The 18,053-nt window shown below is 44.8% G+C and overlaps 1 protein-coding gene across 15 annotated transcripts in view; it reads left to right on the top strand.

Annotated features, from left to right (window-relative positions):
* The first annotated feature begins 1,271 nt into the window (after positions 1–1,271).
* akap7 (A kinase (PRKA) anchor protein 7) overlaps positions 1,272–18,053 on the top strand; it is a 209,997-nt gene continuing 193,215 nt past the window's right edge. For 14 of the 15 annotated variants that reach the window (XR_015079540.1, XR_015079539.1, XR_015079538.1 and 11 more), the window contains exons 1-2: positions 1,433–2,483; positions 17,773–17,928. Coding sequence is in view for 9 of the 15 variants with exons in the window: in XM_085997133.1 (XP_085853259.1) it covers positions 1,742–2,483; positions 17,773–17,928 (898 nt within the window). In the remaining 6 variants the exon portion in view is untranslated. The other variant, XM_085997139.1, reaches the window with a different exon arrangement.

The raw sequence follows: 18,053 nt of genomic DNA, 5'->3' as shown, positions 1-18,053 counted from the left end.
TAGCTAAAATTCTACAGTCTTGGCAACATCCTCATAAATCTCCTCTGTACCCTCTCTAGTGCAATCACATCTTTCCTGTAATGTGGTGACCAGAATTGTACACAATATTCTAGCTGTGGCCTAACTAGTGTTTTGTACAGTTCTAGCATAACCTCCCTGCTCTTATATTCTATGCCTCGGCTAATAAAGGAAAGTATCCCATATGCCTTCTTAACCACCTTATCTTCCTGTCCTGCTACCTTCAAGGATCTGTGGACATGAACTCCAAGGTCCCTCTGTTCCTCTACACTTCTCAGTATCCTACCATTTACTGGCCCAGAAATTCAGGTTGGGGGCTTTGCCCGCGTGGGATTCCGATCCTGGGCCTCCTCCAACTGCCAGCGCGCAGTGCTTGCGTATCCCAGGGGTGCAGTTAGTTCGATGCGTCCCCTGGGATCACGTGGGCCATGGAGAGCCAATGGTAGCAGGGAATGCTTCATTCATAAGTTTGACAGGAAGATCTGTCAAACCTATAAATACTATAAGCCCCAAAACATCACTAAAACCTCAAATATTTTTTTTTTAAATCACATTTTTAAAATACACTATAAATTACATGAAATAACTATTTTAAACAATAATTTAAATTTTTGAAAACATTAATTACATTTTCTAACGGGGCTAAAAATAAACTTACCTTTCTTTAAAGTATTTAAAAATAATAAACCTGTGGAAAAAATGTTTTAATTTTAATTAATTCATCACTTACCTTGTCAAAAGAGTACACCTGCTTTTTAAAAGTGTAACTGCTGGAGACTTACCCTCCTGGAAAAACCTGCAAAAAAAACGAAAGTTCAATGCGCACGCGCTGCCTCTCCTGCGCACGCGTTCGACCTGTCAACCCCTTCTTTCAGGGGAACGGAAGTGCCGGTTTCCCGTGCATGTACAATGCATGCACGAAACTGGCACTTTCGTTGGGCCAACGCATGAGTACCCCGTGCGTACTCACGCATTGGGACCCGAATTTCTGGCCCATTGTGTATACCCTTGCCTTGTTAGCCCTCCCCAAATGCATTACCTGTTTGTGAGGCCTTGCTGTGTGCAATTTAGCTGCTGCGTTTCCTACATTACAACAGTGGTTACACTTCAAAAGTACTTAATTGGCTGTAAAGTGCTTTGGGAGGTCCTGAAGTCGTGAAAGGCACTATATAAATGCAAGACTTTATTTTTTCTTTCCCAATAAACAAAATTATTATCGTATATAAAGCTGTAATTGCAAGATCAGACTTATCACTGTATCAATCCAGACTAATTACTAGGGGTGGTGTAATTACTGAAATCGCTCATCCAATTTCTCCTGCATTGCAACATTTAGTGTACATTCTGCGAAGCTATCAGTCAAAAAAAATGGTTTAAAAGTGCAAAGTATGACAGGTAAGATATGGGGCCGTGCTCATTTCTAAGGCTGCTGTATGTTTTGAACTCGTCTGTCTATGCGTAACCTGAGTGATTGTCCTTCTAACTTGGCACTTTGCAACTCGCCGCGCGGATCTGGGGGGGGGGGCACCTGCGCATGAGACTGAACGAACGTCAGTGAGTGCGACAGGTAGGAGCCCCACGCAGGCCCTCGCGAGCCGCCGTATCTGCCCGGCTCCAGCTGGAGAATCGGAATCGGAATCAGAATCCGGGCCCAGTTTGCGTCACCGGGCTCGAGCTCCCCAAGCCCTGGGAGTGAAGACGGCAATAAAGCAGCGCCCGCTCAATGCTCGCCCGCTCCCGCTCAGCACGTCTGTTTGCAATATGCCGGAGGGAAGACCCGCACACCAGCAGGACATTGAGTTGCTTTTCCAACACGTCGCTGCTGACACCAGAGACTGGGAGAGAGTGGAGGTGTTGTCCCCGTGCGCTCGCAGGCCGATCCCGCTGGAGTTTATACCCGGCCCCCGGGTGCGAGCGTTGTGTCATAAATGTGCCAGAATTAGAACGTGAAAGGTCAGCACACTTGGATCCTGCAGCCTGGATACCTCGCAGTCCCCCCGGGCAGCAACGGGGCTTTAAATGTTTCACTGAAAACACACAGTCCTTTGGGGTTGCATCATCTCAATGTTTTGCGAGAACGGAATCCCCCAATGAATCCAAGTGTTTCAAAGCAACGGACTATTTAGAAAATATTTATGTTTTTTATTTTTTAAACTTTTTACGCTATCATTCAACTTTACTTCAAAGAGAGTTTACAGCACCTGTTTTTAAACTGGGTGGCACAAACGCCAGGTACTCCACAGTAGTCTTCTTGCGTTCACTTTCTGTTGGGACCATGGAGGCAGTAGCTTCAAAGACGTTGGAAGATGACAATATTATCATGCCTATGGAATGTGATCAGAAAAGCAGTGAAGAACTTCAGCTAGTATTAAGACCCGAGTCTGATGCAACCTCCGTGAGGGGTTCGCCTGCTGGCACAGGCTGGTTATTTTCAGATGTAAATGCTACAGAGCTTCTAGAAAATGGTGAGCATCGCACATAATACATTTAAATGCTCTTTGTTCCTAATTTGAGAAGCTTTATTACAACGTCTTTTAACCATTTATCATCCCAGAGTACCACGTGCATAACAGCACAAAAAACTGATTATCGTGTATCTCAGTAAGTTGACCATCTTCTTGCAAGATTCTCAACACCTGTATGCACAGTCTGTGTAATATCTAATGTTTGTCTATGTATATATGAATGATATAAAAATATCAGGCCATCAGTGGCGTTACTCATGGTGAGTCAGAGGATGTACTGTTATATTATGTAACATGCACCAATGTATTGTCAGGGCCACTGATATACAGTGATTGTTTTTATTCATGGATTTTTATTGGTGTTTTGGGGTTCGAAATCTGCAACTGTTCATGTTTCTGTGAATTAGTGGCCTTTCTTCATAAAGGTGTAGCCGTATATATATATATATATATCATATGCTCTTCCTGTCCACAAACCTTAATTCAGTCACTTTTTCTTCAGTCACTTTTTCTGTGAATATTTAACATTGAAGATTCCCATGTAAATATTTATAATGGCAAGCCCCATCATGTAAGCCTTTTGCTCTTGTTTTTTAATGAACCAATTCAATCAATCCAAACTGTTTTTTGAAAAACAGTCATTTTATCTCTAACTGAAATTTCTAGTTTTGAAAATAACATTTATATAATAATTAACAATAATATAAAATGTACTAATTGAATTGTATTTAATTAATGCCTTCATTAGAGTTTTTACTTAAAGGCCTCAACCTCTTCCAAAAGCCTGGGCTCCGGCTCAATATTTTTGCCCAGAGCAGTGATGCTGTTTGCTGAAGGCAATTCCTGCAGTCTGTCAGATAGCCCAATGATAGAATACTTCTGGCTCAGTCTCTACAACATTTGTTTTGTTTTTCAAAATTATTTAAAGAAAACCTAGAGAACAAATCTCAAAAGCTTTATTCAGGTAAAATTTGAAGTGTTTTCAAAAAGTGAGGTTGCGTGAGAGTGAGAAAAAAGAACATGCCTGGCCGTACTGCTTGCACACCTGTTGTAATTGGTTTCCAATTGTAAGTACTGTAAACTTTCGAATGCCTGTCAAACTGAGAGGGGGAAAGGGAGCGAGACACACAGATGTGCACACATAGGCAGTGTCTTTCTTGCCCTAATTTGAAAAAAAAAAAATTTTGAAAGCAAAACAAGCTGGTAATTATCCTGCGTTTTGATATTTAAATGTAAATATTCTAATTACAGTCACTTGTAGGATAGAGTCAGACAGACTCTGATACACTGTCAAGATTCAATCGGAAAACATTAAATTTTAATGTTTACAAAGATCTCTTAGAAAGTTACACACTAGTGCTGTTAGTCCTGGGGTGACACCTCTCTACCCCGCCAATGTTATCTGACTCCCATGCTCTGCCTCCACTCACTGCTGAGAAACACCAGGAATCCATCAGTGAGCTAAACCACATATTCTACCTGCCTGTCAGAAACGACCCTAATCAAAGTCACAAATGACATTTTCTATGACTGTGACTCTGGTGTATTTTCCCTCTTTAACTTTGTCACTATCATTCTCTAATAACTCTCTCTTCCGTTGTCCGGCTTGGTGCGTTTCATTCTTGCCTATCCAAACATAGCAAGAGCATTTCCAGCAATGGGTTCAGAGCCCCCCTCCCTCCCCCCCCCCCCCCCCCCCCTCCTCCTCCCCCCCCCCCCCCCTCCTCCTCCCCCTCCTCCTCCCCCCCACTTCACCTCCTCCTCCCTCCCCTCCCCTCCCCTCCCCCCCCGTTGTCCGGCTTGGTGCGTTCTCCAGTCAATCAACGTAACTGAAGTCCCCCATTCCTAGAATCATTCCCGTAAATCTTTTCTGCACCCTCTCGAAGGCCTTCACATCCTTCCTAAAGTGTGGTGCCCAGAATTGGACATAGTACTCCAGTTGGGGCCGAACCAGTGTTTTATACAGGTTCATCATACTGTCCACACTTTTATACTCTATACCTCTATTTATGAAGCTAAGTATCCTGTAAGCCTTTTCAACTGCTTGCTCAGCCTGCCCTGCCACCTTCACCTTCACATATACCCCCGGGTTCCTCTGTTCGTGCACCCCTTCAGGATTGTACCATTTAGTTTATATGTCCTCTTATTCATTCTACTACCAAAATGTATCACTTCACACTTTTCTGCATTAAATTTCATCTGCCACATGTCCGTCCATTTCACCAGTCTGTCTGTCTTCCTGAAGTCTATCAATCTCCTCCTCACTGTTCACTATACTTCCAAGTTTTGTGTCATCTGCAGATTTTGAAATTGTGCCCTGTACACCCACGTCCAAGTCATTAATATATATCGGGGGAAAAGCAGTGGTCCTGGAACCGACCCCTGGAGAACACCACTGTATACCTTCCTCCAGTCCGATAAACAACCGTTCACCACTACTCTCTGTTTCCTGTCACTTAGCTAATTCTGTATCCATGCTGCCACTGTCCCTTTTATTCCATGGGCTTCAACTTTGCTGGCAAGCCTATTATGTGGCACTTTGTCAAACGCCTTTTGGAAATCCATGTACACTATGTTAACTGTAATACCCTCATCAACCCTCTGTTACCTCATCAAAGAACTCAATTAAGTTAGTTAAACACAATTTGCCTTTAACAAATCTCTGCTGGCTTTCCTTAATTAATCCACACTTGTCCAAGTGACTGTTAACTTTGTCTCTGATTATCGTTTCTAAAAGCTTCCCCACTACCGAGGTCAAACTGACTGGCCTATAGTTGCTGGGTTTATCTTTGCACCCTTTTTTGAACAATGGTGTAACATTTGCAATTCTCCAGTCCTTTGGCACCACCCCCATATCTGGAATATTATGGCCAATACCTCTGCGATTTCCTCCCTCAATTCCCTCAGCATCCTAGGATGCATCCCATCCACTCCTGGTGATTTATCTATTTTAAGTACAGCCAGCCTATCTAATACCTCCTTTTATCAATTTTTATCCTATCAAGTATCTCCACTACCTCCTTTATGCTGTCTATGACAGCATCCTCTTCTTTGGTGAAGACAGTTGCAAAGTACTCATTTAGTACCTCAGCCATACCCTCTGGCTCCATGCATGGGTATCCTTTTTGGTCCCTAATTGGCCCCACCCTTCCTCTTACTACACTTTTACTATTTATATGCCTATAGAAGACATTTGGATTACCTTTTTATGTTGGCTGCCATTCTATTCTCATACCCTCTCCTTGCCCCACTTACTTTCTTTTTCACTTCTCCTCTGACCTTTCTCTCTATATATAGACTGATTCTCGGATGTATTTGCAACCTGACATCTGTCATATACACGCTCTTTTTCTGCTTCATCATATTCTCGATCTCTTTTGTCATCCAGGGAGCCCTGACTTTAGTTGCCCTGCCTTTCCCCCTAGTGGGAATGTATCTCCACTGTGATTCGGGCCAGAAACATACTGATCAAGAAAGTTCTCCTGAACACACTTCAGAAATTCTTCCCCTTCTCTGCCCTTAACACTATTACGATCCCAGTCTTTATTGGGATAGTTGAAGTCTCCCATTATTACTACTCTATAGCTCTTGCACCTCTGTAATTTCTCTGCGACTTTGCTCCTCCATATCTTTCCCACTTGTTGGTGGCCTATAGAATACACCTAGTAGTGTAATGACAGCTCTAATATTTCTTAACTGTAGCCATATAGATTCTGTCCTTGACCCCTCCAGGACATCCTCCTTCTCCAGCACTGTAACATTCTCCTTGACCAATACTGCCACACCACCTCTTATCTTTCCTTCCCTATCTTTCCTGAACACTTTATAACCAGGAATATTTAATACCCAATCCTGCTCTTTTTGAGCCAGGTCTCAGTTATTGCCACAACATCATATTCCCATGTGGCTATTTGTGCCTGCAGCACACTTACCTTGTTTACTACGCTTCATGCGTTCACATACATACACTGTAAACCCATCTTAGACCATCCTGTATTCCCTCTTAGTTTGACGCCACCTAATACCTTACTATTTCTTACTTAAGGCTCTCTGCCTCCCAATCCTTTGAGCACTTTATTTCCCCTTTCTAATGTTACATTCTGGTGCCCATCTCCCTTCCAAATTAGTTTAACCCTCCCCAACAGCACTAGCAAACCTCCCCGCAAGGCTATTGGTTCCAGCTCTGTTGAGGTGCAACCCATCTGGCCTGTACAGGTCCCACCTCCCCCAAAAACGGTCCCAATGCCCAGGAATCTAAAGCTCTCCATCCACGTATTCATCTGCGCTATCCTCCTATTTCTTTACTCACTACGCGTGGCATCGGGAGTAATCCGGAGATTACTACCTTTTTGAGGTCCTGCTTTTTAATCTCATTCCTAGGTCCCTTAAAGCTCCCTGCAGGACCTCATCCCTTTTTCTACCTATGTCGTTGGTACCGAGATGGACCACGACCACTGGCTGTTCACCCTCCTGCCTCAGAATGTTCTGCAGCCGTTTGGTGACGCCCTTCATCGTGGCACGAGGGAGGCAACATACAGGAAATTCTTTTTTTATCCGGCACTGACAGGACCGGCGTGGTGCCGGTTGATCAAAAAGTCCGGATTACAGAGAGGTATACTTACTAAGGTACGAGAGCCCCGTACATGGCCACAGATCCAGGCGTCCCTGTTGCATGGCAACAGGTGCAGGAACCCCGGTTACACGGCCACAGATCCAGGCATCCCTGTGGCATGGCAACAGGTGCAGGAACCCCGGTTACACGGCCACAGATCCAGGAACCCCGGTTACACGGCCACTAATGAGAAGTAAAACTTACCTGAACCTACTCCTGAATTTTGCCGGTTAAGAGAGATTTCTGATTATTTAGGTGCCAGTAAAAAGAGAGTTTCCTGTACATAGAAACATAGAAGATAGGAGCAGGAGTAGGCCATTCAGCCCCTCAAGCCTGTTCTGCCATTTAATGAGATCTTGGCTGATCATCCAAATTCAATACCCTGTCCCTGCTTTCTCCCCATATCCCTTGATCCCTTTAGCCTTAGAAATATATCTAACTCCTTCTTGAATATATTTAATGAATTGCCTCAACTGCATTCTGTGGTAGAGAATTCCACAGGTTCACCACTCTCTGGGTGAAGAAATTCCTCCTCATCTCAGTCCTAAATGGCTTACCCCTTATCCTTAGACTATGACCCCTGGTTCTGGACTCCCCCGCCATCGGGAACATCCTTCCTGCATCTAGTCTGTCTAGTCCTGTTAGAAATTTATAAGTTTCAATGAGATCCCCTCTCATTCTTCTAAATTCTAGTGAATATAAGCCTAATCAACCCAATCTCTCTCCATACGTCATTCGTGCCATCCCAGGTATCAGTCTGGTGAATCTTCGCTGCACTCCCTCCAATGGCAAGAACATCCTTCCTCTGATAAGGCGACCAAAACTGCACACAATACTCAAGGTGTGGTCTCACCAAGGCCCTGTACAACGGCAGCAAGACATCCTTGCTCCTATACTCGAATCCTCTAGCTATGAAGGCAACATACCATTTGCCTTCTTAACCGCCTGCTGCACCTGCATGCTTACCTTCAGCAACTGGTGCACAAGGACACCTAGGTCTCGTTGCACTTTCCTTTTCCCAATCTATTGCCGTTCAGATAATCTGTCTTCCTGTTTTTGCCACCAAAGTGGATAACCTTGCATTTATCCACATTATAGTGCATTTGCCATGTTTCTGCCCAATCACCCAACCTGTCCAAATCATACTGGAGTTTTTCTACATCCTCCTCACAGCACACACACCCACCCAGCTTTGTGTCGCTGCAAACTTGGAGATATTACATCTAGTTCCCTCGTCTAGATCATTAATATATACTGTGAATAGCTGGGGTCTTAGCACCGATCCCTGCAGTACCCCACTAGTTACTGCCTGCCACTCGGAAAAAGACCCGTTTATTCCAACTCTTTGCTTCCTGTCTGCCAACCAGTTCTCTATCCAAGTCAGTACCTTACCCCCAATCCCATGTGCTTTAAATTTGCACGCTAATCTCTTAATGCGGGACCTCATTGAAAGCCTTCTGAAAGTCCAAATACACCACATCCACTGGTTCTCCCTTATCTATTCTACCAGTTACATCCTCAAAAAATTCCAGTAGATTAGTCAAGTATGATTTACCTTTTGTAAATCCATGTTGACTTTGTCTGATCCTGTCTCTGTTTTCCAAGTGCTCTGCTATTACATCTTTTTTAATGGACTCTAGCATTTTCCCCACTACCGATGTAATTCTCTGTTTTTTCTCTACCATCTTTTTTAAATAGTGGGGTTACATTAGCTACCCTCCAATCCATGACCAGCAATGCATCTACTATTTCTAGGGGCCACTTCCTTAAGTACCCTAGGATGTAGATTATCGGGCCCTGGGGATTTATCCGCATTCAATCCTGTCAATTTCCCTGACACCATTTCCCTACAAATACTGATTTTATTCAGTTCCTCCCTCTCATTCGACCCTATGTTGCCGACATCTTTGGGAGGTTATTTGTGTCCTCCTTTGTGAAGACAGAGCCAAAGTATGTATTTAATTGGTTCGCCATTACTTTGTTCCCCGTTATAAATTCCCCTGATTCTGACTGCAAGGGACCTACGCTTGACTTCACCAACCTTTTTCTCTTCACATATCTATAGAAGCTTTTACAGTCAGTTTTTATGTTCCCTGCAAGCTTACTCTCATACTCTATTTCCCCCCTCTTAATTAATCCCTTTGTCCTCCTTTGCTGAATTCTAAACTGCTCCCAATCCTCAAGTTTGCTGCTTTTTCTGGCCAATTTATATGCCCTCTCCTTGGATCTTATGCTATCCCTAATTTCCCTTGTTAGCCACGGTTGAGTCACCTTTTTTTGTTTTATTTTCATGCCAAACTGGGATGAACAAATTCTGTAGTTCATCCATGCATCTCTATCTTTAAATGTTTGCCATTACCTATCCACGTCAACCCTTTAAGTAACGTTCCCCAATCCATGCTATTCCAACTCGCGCCTCATTCCATCGTAGTTTCCTTTATTTAAATTCAGGACCCTAGTCTCTGAGTCAACTACTTCACTCTCCATCTTAATGAAGAATTCTATCATATTATGATCGCGCCTCCCCAAGGGGCCTCTCACAACAAGATTGCTAATTAATCCTTTCTCATTACATAATACACTGTCTAAGATGGCCTCATCTCCAGTTGGTTCTTCAACATATTGGTCCAGGAAACCATCCCGTATACACTCCAGGAATTCCTCCTCCACAGTATTGTTACTAATTTGCTTAGCCCAATCTATATGTAGATTCAAATCACCCATGATAACTGCTGTGCCCTTATTGCACGCGTCTCTAATTTCCCGTTTTGTGCCATCCCCAACCTCAGCATTACTGTTTGGGGTCTGTATACAACTCCCACTAATGTTTTCTGCCCCTTGGTATTTCTCAGTTCTACCCATGCAGATTCCACATCATCAGAGCTAATATCCTTCCTTACTATTGTGTTAATTGCCTCTTTTAACCAGCAATGCTACCCCACCTCCTTTCCTTTTTGCCTGTCCTTCCTGAATATTGAATACCCCTGGATGTTGAATTCCCAGCCTTGGTCACCCGGGAGCCATGTCTCTGTAATCCCAATTATATCATCCGTTTACATCTATTTGCGCAGCTATTTCATCCACCTTATTATGAATGCTCCTCGCATTAAGACACAAAGCCTCCAGGCTTGTGTTTTTTTAACTCTTAGTCCTTTTAGAATTATTATTTACTGTAGCCCTTTTTGATTTACACCCTTGATTTCTCTGCCTTCCACTTCTCCTGCTTCTCCTTCTGCTTTCTATCCTTGCTTCCCTTTCCTCTGCCTCCCTGCACAGGTTCCCAACCCCCTGTCATTTTAGCTTAAACCCTCCCCAACAGCACTGGCAAACACTCCCCCCTAGGACATCGTTCCCAGTCCCGCCCAGGTGCAAACCATCCAGTTTGTACTAGTTCCACCTCCCCCAGAACCGGTTCCAATGTCCCAGGAGTTTGTATCCCTCCCCCTTGCACCATTCCTCCAGCCACGTATTCATCTGAAATATCCTTTTATTTCTACTCTGATTAGCATGTGGCACTGGTAGCAATCCTGAGATTACTACCTTTTGAGGTCCTATTTTTTAATTTACCTCCTAATTCCCTATATTCAGCTTTTAGGACCTCATCCCCTTTTTTACCTATATCGTTGGTACCTATATGCACCACGACAACTGGCTGTTCACCCTCCCCCTCCAGAATACCCTGCAGCCGCCCCGAGACAACCTTGACCCTTGCACCAGGGAGGCAACATACCATCCTGGAGTCTCGTCTGCGGCCGCAGAAACACATGTCTGCTCCCCTAACTATCGAATCGCCGACCACTATTGCTTTCCCACTCTTCTTCCTCACCCCCTGTACAGCTGAGCCACCTGTGGTGCCGCAGACTTGGCTCTGGCTATACTCCCCAGAGGAACCACCACCCTCACCAGTACTCTGAACTGAATACTGGTTGGAGAGCGAGATGCACTCAGGGGACTCCTGCACTACCTGCCTGGTCCTCCTTCTGTCTGGTGGTCACTCATTCCCTCTGTGCCTGCACACGGGGTGACCACTTCCTGAAACGCGGTATCCACGAAGCTCTCAGCCTCACGGATGCACTGTAGTGACACCAGCTGCTGCTCAAGCCCCAAAACCCAGAGCTCGAGCTCCTCCAGCTGATGACACTTCCTGCAGATGTGGTTGTTCAGGACTCGGGAAGCGTCCTGGAGTCTCCACATGGCACAGGATGTGCGTTCCATGGGACTGAGATGCCCTCCCATGCCTTTACTTAATAGACTGTTAACTAGAAACACTTACCAGCTACTCACCAATCAGCTCCTTCCCTGGTTGTGACGTCACGTTAGCTGTTTTGCAGTTGTTGCTTTTATTATTGTTTTGGCTGGAGGTCCTTCGCTGCCGCCGCTGCTCCAGTCTACGCTCTCTCTGGGCCTCCCGCTTGATTTAGACGCTGCCGCCGCTGCTCCAGTCTACGCTCTCTCTGGGCCTTCCGCTCGATTTATACTCCGCCTCCTCGCTGCTCCAGTATGCGCTCTCTCTGGGCCTCCCGCTCGATTTATACTCCGCCTCCTCGCTGCTGCCGCCGCTGCTCCATTCTGCTCTCTCTGGGCCTCCTGCTCGATTTATACTCCGCCTCCTCGCTGCTCCGGTCTGCACTCTCTCTGGGCCTTCCGCTCGATTTATACTCCGCCTCCTCGCTGCTCCAGTATGCGCTCTCTCTGGGCCTCCCGCTCGATTTATACTCCGCCTCCTCGCTGCTGCCGCCGCTGCTCCATTCTGCTCTCTCTGGGCCTCCTGCTCGATTTATACTCCGCCTCCTCGCTGCTGCCGCCGCTGCTCCATTCTGCTCTCTCTGGGCCTTCCGCTCGATTTATACTCCGCCTCCTCGCTGCTCCAGTATGCGCTCTCTCTGGGCCTCCCGCTCGATTTATACTCCGCCTCCTCGCTGCTGCCGCCGCTGCTCCATTCTGCTCTCTCTGGGCCTCCTGCTCGATTTATACGCTGCCGCCACTGCTACAATCTGCGCTCTCTCTGGGCCTCCCGCTCGATTTATACTACGCCTCCTTCAAACGATTATTTTTACTTTTAATTTTTAGTTTTGATTAGTTAATTTAGTTTGTTATTAATTCAATAAAGTTATAGTAGCTAATACTCTCCCAGTTCTGAATTTAATCCAGTTACCTAACCAACCAACTAATTACCTACCTGCTGTCCTGTGACCTCACTCCTTGTTTTTTATTTTTTATAAGTTGCCGCTCAGCTCCCTTTAGCCGCTGCCGCTGCTCCCGCTTAAATCCACACTGCGTCCTGGGCCTCCTCCAGTGCTCCCCTTAAGCCGTCGCCTCCGCTGCTGCCGCTCCCACTCAAGTCGGGATATCAGGCTACAGCATTTTCCTCCAGCTAAACATTGGATAGAGCAAAGCCATTGCCTTTGGCCCCCGCCAGAAACTCTCTACTCTGGCTGCCAATTCCATCAACCTCCTAGCCATCATCCTGGTTAAACCAGACTGTTTGCTTCCTTGGCATCCTGTTCGACCCCATTTCCTCGCCACCACAAAGACTGGTTACTTCCACTTTCATAAAATTGCCCACCTCCGCCTCTACCTCAGTCCATCTGCTGCTGAACCCCTTGTCCGTGCCTTTGTCACCTCCTGACTTAACAATGTCCGTCGTCTCCTGGCTAGTCGTCTCTCCTTAAATTTCAGCTCATCAAAACCTCTGCTGCCTGTATCCTGCCCTGTTCATCCAACACCCCTGGTACCCCAACAACTCAGTTATAATTCTCAATCTCAACTGAAGAACATGGGGTAACATTATTAGCTCGTTAGTTGGGAGCTGAGTAAGCCCTTGCAGGACACAGTTGCTTCAGCTAGGCAGCAGTCAAGCGTGCACGAAAAACAGGAGAAAAACTTGCAAAAAGCTTTCAGCCATTGTTGCTGGACTAAATTGGCTTAGTGAGGCTGTTCATCTGAAGGGCTCTTACCATGCCATGTGGCAAAAGCAACTTGCAGGAAGTGTTGGGTATAATGGGAATGTATTCTTTCTGGCAGGTTTCTGTGTGTCTCATGGAGTGCTTGAATCAGAAGACTTTGTAGGCAGTGCGGCCAAGCAAAACACCATGGGCTGGATTTTCCTTAAGCTGTCGGGAAGGAGGCGGGACTACAACTTTTGGGTTTTAGTCCCGCCTCCATCGATGTCCAGCCAATCGATGCGATTTTCCCTTGATTGACCTTGTTGAGCCCGCCCAGCGGGCTCAGCAGGCCAATTAAGGGCCACCCGGCAACAGGTGACGTCACAGACTGGAATTTCATCTGTCAAGAGTTTTTGACAGATGAAATATCAGTGTTTCACAGCTGTTTGAAGCTGTCAAACACTGACAGTCTCACTTCTAACCTGAGTCCTTCTACGTATACTCAGTTAGAGTTGTCACCGGCACTGAAAGCTGAAGGCTGTCACTTTTGACATCGCAGCCGTTCAGCTTTCAGTTCCGGCTGAGTGATGGACTCCCGAAGCCTAGAGGAAGAAAGGCTGTTAAGGTAAGTACAGGTAATTTAAACTTCTTTACACGCTTACCTTTGCACTCATGCACCCATCCCTCACCTGAACACTGACATCTCGACCCCTCCAAGTCCTTCAACCCGACGGCCTGCCTGCTCTAACCTGGCGTGGTTTGGAGCTGTCGGAAATCCCACACGACACCCCTCAAAATAGGGATTAGGCTAAAAACTGCCTGTTAATTACCTGTTAACAGGCAGTTAATTGGCACTAATCCCTTCCTGCCTCGGGTCGGCGGGTCCCAGTGCAGGGTGGGTACCCGCCTCCCTTGAAACTTACGTGGAGGTGGGTTTTGGGCAGGATGGTGTTGGGACCCCCGAATTTGGGATTTTTGCCCCCCCGCACGCCTGAAAGTCCGCCTCACAGCCCAATGAAAATCTGGCCCCATGAGTTCGGTTCTCGGTAGTCAGGGCTAGAAGAGCACTTTGTGAGCGTCCACTCTCGCGTAAGTCCTCTCCATCAAATTATTTAGAAATTGACACACAAATTTAAGTAAAGCTTTATAATATAGTGAAATTTGCTGTTGCTTCTGCTTAATTCTACTTAATAACCTTGATTCATAGCTGTAGCTTGACATATATGGTCAGTTGGAGTGTTATTTTTTCAGTCAGTTGGAGAGATTAAGAGCAGACGGTGATAACCTTTACTATTTCCTGTGCGCACTTCATTAGTAAAAGGGTTTGTTGTTTATCCTGTAGCTTGATATCCCGTGTTACTTCATGTACAAGGTAATGTTTTGGGTCACAGAGAATCGGGACTTGCTTGTAGAAGTGGACGTCTGTGTTGGGCAGGGGAAAAGGTATCTGGAGCGAGCACTAATTTTAACTGTCGAAGATTTTACAAAGTTGGGTACATAGTAATTTTGTTTTCTCTCTGTAGTCTGTTTTTCAGCAACTGTTTTTACTCACAGGTTGGAATTGTGTACGAACATTATACCATGACAAGGGCTTTCAGGGCTAAATGATGACGGGCAGATGGATATGCAAAAGATTGTTTGGAACTGCTTCAAGGTGGTGCAGCTGTTGTGTTTTGTAGGAGGTAGAAACAAAGTAAAAGGTTCTGAGCTGATTTACAGAAATGTCACATACATAATTCAGCAATGGCACGGTAATATTAGTGTAATGATCTACTCGACTGAGAGGTTTTAAGCCAGTTTGTGAGGTAATCACTCTGATGTATGCAATCCTCAGTGTCACATTGTCTTTGAGTCAGTTGTAGCTACTAGTCATAATATGCTGAGGGAGTGTAACCACTCATTTCCTTGACTCTGACCGATTGTCCATGTGCTTCTCGGTACAGCACTCTGATTCTCTACTTTTATTAAACTGCAGCAAATTCAAGCTGCTGGTAGAATTGTATAACAAAGTCGCAGTAAGTTTGTACACATTTAATACCTGTAGCTGACCTAGCAAATAAAAAGACTAAGGGGTTCCAAACAAATGCTCACTGAAGTATAATCTGGTTAAGTGGATTATTAGTAAACAGTCCCATCTGGGCATCTGTCACGTTTTATCAGTCAGGGTTGCTAACATAACAAAGAGATGACTATGTGAATCTTATTGTACGAAGCTTCATCCATTCAAGATGAGGGGAAATTAAATGAGCACACATTATGCTTTCCTAAATGGCCACAGGGGAGTTAAAAATATCTTTTGATCAGGAAGCACAGTACAGAACATGTTGGCTGCCTATGTGTGGGGCCATCTTTTGATTTACTGTGTTTGAAAATACATTACTTGCAGTTTTTAAGAATATAATTTGAAATCTTAAGGGCAACCATTACAATACTTTAAACTCTGCATTAGAATGGAACTGAAGGAACTGGTGGATTGTGATCTTGGGCATTGCAGCTATTCCAAGACTATCTCAATGCTTTAACTTTTAATGTAGTCTTGTCACTTTGATGTGGGATACGCTTCATGTGTGATATTTATTCATCACCTCAAAGTGCTCCCACCAGTGATCGAGTTCTAACTACCAGCACGACTTCTAATTGCTGTAGAGCGCAAAATGCGTTCTCTAAACACAACTTGCATTTCTAAAGACAAATATAGCATGTAATGCAATGTTTTTCCACAGTTCAAGTGGACACATTGATTTTTTTTTTACATGTACTCCATTGCACTTTACTGAATCCTGGTGGAAAAACAGCTACATTGCAGCTCTGTGAAAAGTTTATGGGCAGGATTTTCATTGGGTCGTGGAGGGGGGGATTGGAGGCGTGTGGGGGGTTGAAATCTCGAAATCGGGGGGCACGAACCCATCCCGCCTCCATGCCAGTTTCAAAGGAGGCGGATACCCGACCTGTGCTGGGATCTGCCGCCCCGAGGTGGGAAGGGGATTAGTGCCAATTAACTGCCTGTTAACAGGTAGTTAACAGGCAGTTTTTAGCCTAATCCCTATTTTTATTCCTGAAGTGTGGGATTCCCGACGGCTCCAAACCACGCCAAGTTAGCGAGGCGGGCCGTCGGGCTGAAGGACTTGGAGGGTTCGAGATGTCCGGTGTTCAGGTGAGTGATGGGTGCATGAGTGAAGAGGTAAATGTGTTTGGTGTGTGTAAAGTGTTTGAAGAAGTTTTACTTACCTTTACAGCCTTCCTTCCTTCAGGTCTCGGGAGTCCCTCATCTCACCGGCACAGAAAGTAGCATGGCCGCGAGCTGTCAAAAATTGCAGCATTCAGCTTTCTGTTCTGGAGTGATCTCTAAATCAGCCTGAGAGGAATGAATTAACTTAGTGTACAGATTGCCAGTGTTTGACAGCTTCAAAGAGCTGTCAAATGCTGATATTGCATCTGTCAAAAGCTCTTAACTGATGAAATGTCAATCTGTGACGTCACCTGTTGCCGGGTGGCCCTTAATTGGCCTGCTGAGCCTGCTGGGCGGGCTCAACAAGGTCAATCAAGTGAAAATCGCGTGGGTTGGCCACAACTCGATGGAGGCGGGACTACAACCCCGAAAGTTGTAGTCCCGCCTCCTACATGCCTCCAGAATCAAAATCCAGCCCTTTGCCTCTACCCAAACAAATTGGGGCTACTGACTATATAACGCAAAAGACAATTTTTTATTTGTTTAGAAATTTCACTGTTTTTTGAGAATGACCCCAATTCAACTCCAGAATTCTGAATGGTAGAGACCACTGAGATTATTGCGTAGAATAGTTCAGCTCTGCAAACTGTTTTTTGTACATAGTTCATGGTATGTGGAATTGCATATTTTATGCTGCTGCTTGGTCTTGATAGATTTTAAGGTAACACAAGGAGTAAATAACCTCTCCTCTACAGAATACTTTATTTGTACTCTTTCTGAACCAGCATTGCAAGAATCCAATCCATTATTCTGACCCTGTAGAGATTCGTGGTTCAGTACCCAGTATGAACCCAGATAAAACATGTTTATTTCCAACAATTAATCAAAGAAAGAACTTGCATTTCTACAGTATCTTTTGTCCTCCGCAGATCTTAAAGCGATTGACAGCTGTTGATGTACTTTTGAAATGTAGGCACTGTTTATTGGAGGCAAATGCGGCAGCCAGTTTGTGCAGAGGAAGATCCCACAAACAGCTATGTGATAAATGACCAGATTGTCTGTTTTAGTGATTTTGGTTGAGGGATAAATGTTGGTCACGATACTGGGAGAATTCCCAGTTCTCCTCTGCTCTTATTCCAAAAGTGCCATGGGATCTTCTACGTCTACCTGAGAGGGGAAACGGGGCCTCAACACTGATACATTCTGCAACTGTGCTGAAAACAGGAATGCGAATAACATAACCCATGGAGTATTGAAAAACCTTTACCGTTTACAAAATATGCAGATATTTTCTGTGATGTAAAATCTGGAAAATTACTTTATACAGACTTGGTACTTTTGAATATGGTTCAGCATGACTAAAGAAATACACGATTTAAAAATCATTCCCTACTTCATTTTCTTCATTGAACTGAGTGCATTGGAGTAAAATAAAACCTGTCCTGGTTACCGCCTACAACCTGTCCAAGTGTAAATCACCTCGCCAGTTGTACTGTCGATGGCTAAGGATGACTGTTTACTTTGACTCAATTCCTCATTCAATCAGATTGATTTTATACAAATATTCTTGTTAAATTATATGATTTACTACATTCTTATTTTATGATTCTTACTTTTGTATAGATGCTCCTGAGGGGACACAAAAGACAGGGGACACTAAAAAGAAGAGGCTGAAGGCAAGAAAGAGGAAGAAAAATCAATCTGCGGCAGAGAATGAAATCAGTAGTTTTCTGGCGGAACTTCCATTCCCACATGTGGAGATCAGGGAAGAGTATGGCTGTAAGTTTTGTATTTAGTGGTGTGGTTCAGTTTTTTTCACAGTCATTGTGAATTTAGAGGTAACGGCCCTGATTTTGCAGTACAGTAATAACAATGGTGAGGTTATCAGCGCTCACCGTTACTAT

The sequence above is a fragment of the Somniosus microcephalus genome, chromosome 9 (assembly GCF_052327205.1).
Source record: "Somniosus microcephalus isolate GS21.2 chromosome 9, FLI_Smic_1.0, whole genome shotgun sequence".
In the NCBI taxonomy this organism is placed as follows: domain Eukaryota; kingdom Metazoa; phylum Chordata; class Chondrichthyes; order Squaliformes; family Somniosidae; genus Somniosus; species Somniosus microcephalus.
The sequence above is the reverse complement of the archived record's forward strand: the minus strand, read 5'-3'. Positions and strand labels throughout refer to the sequence as shown.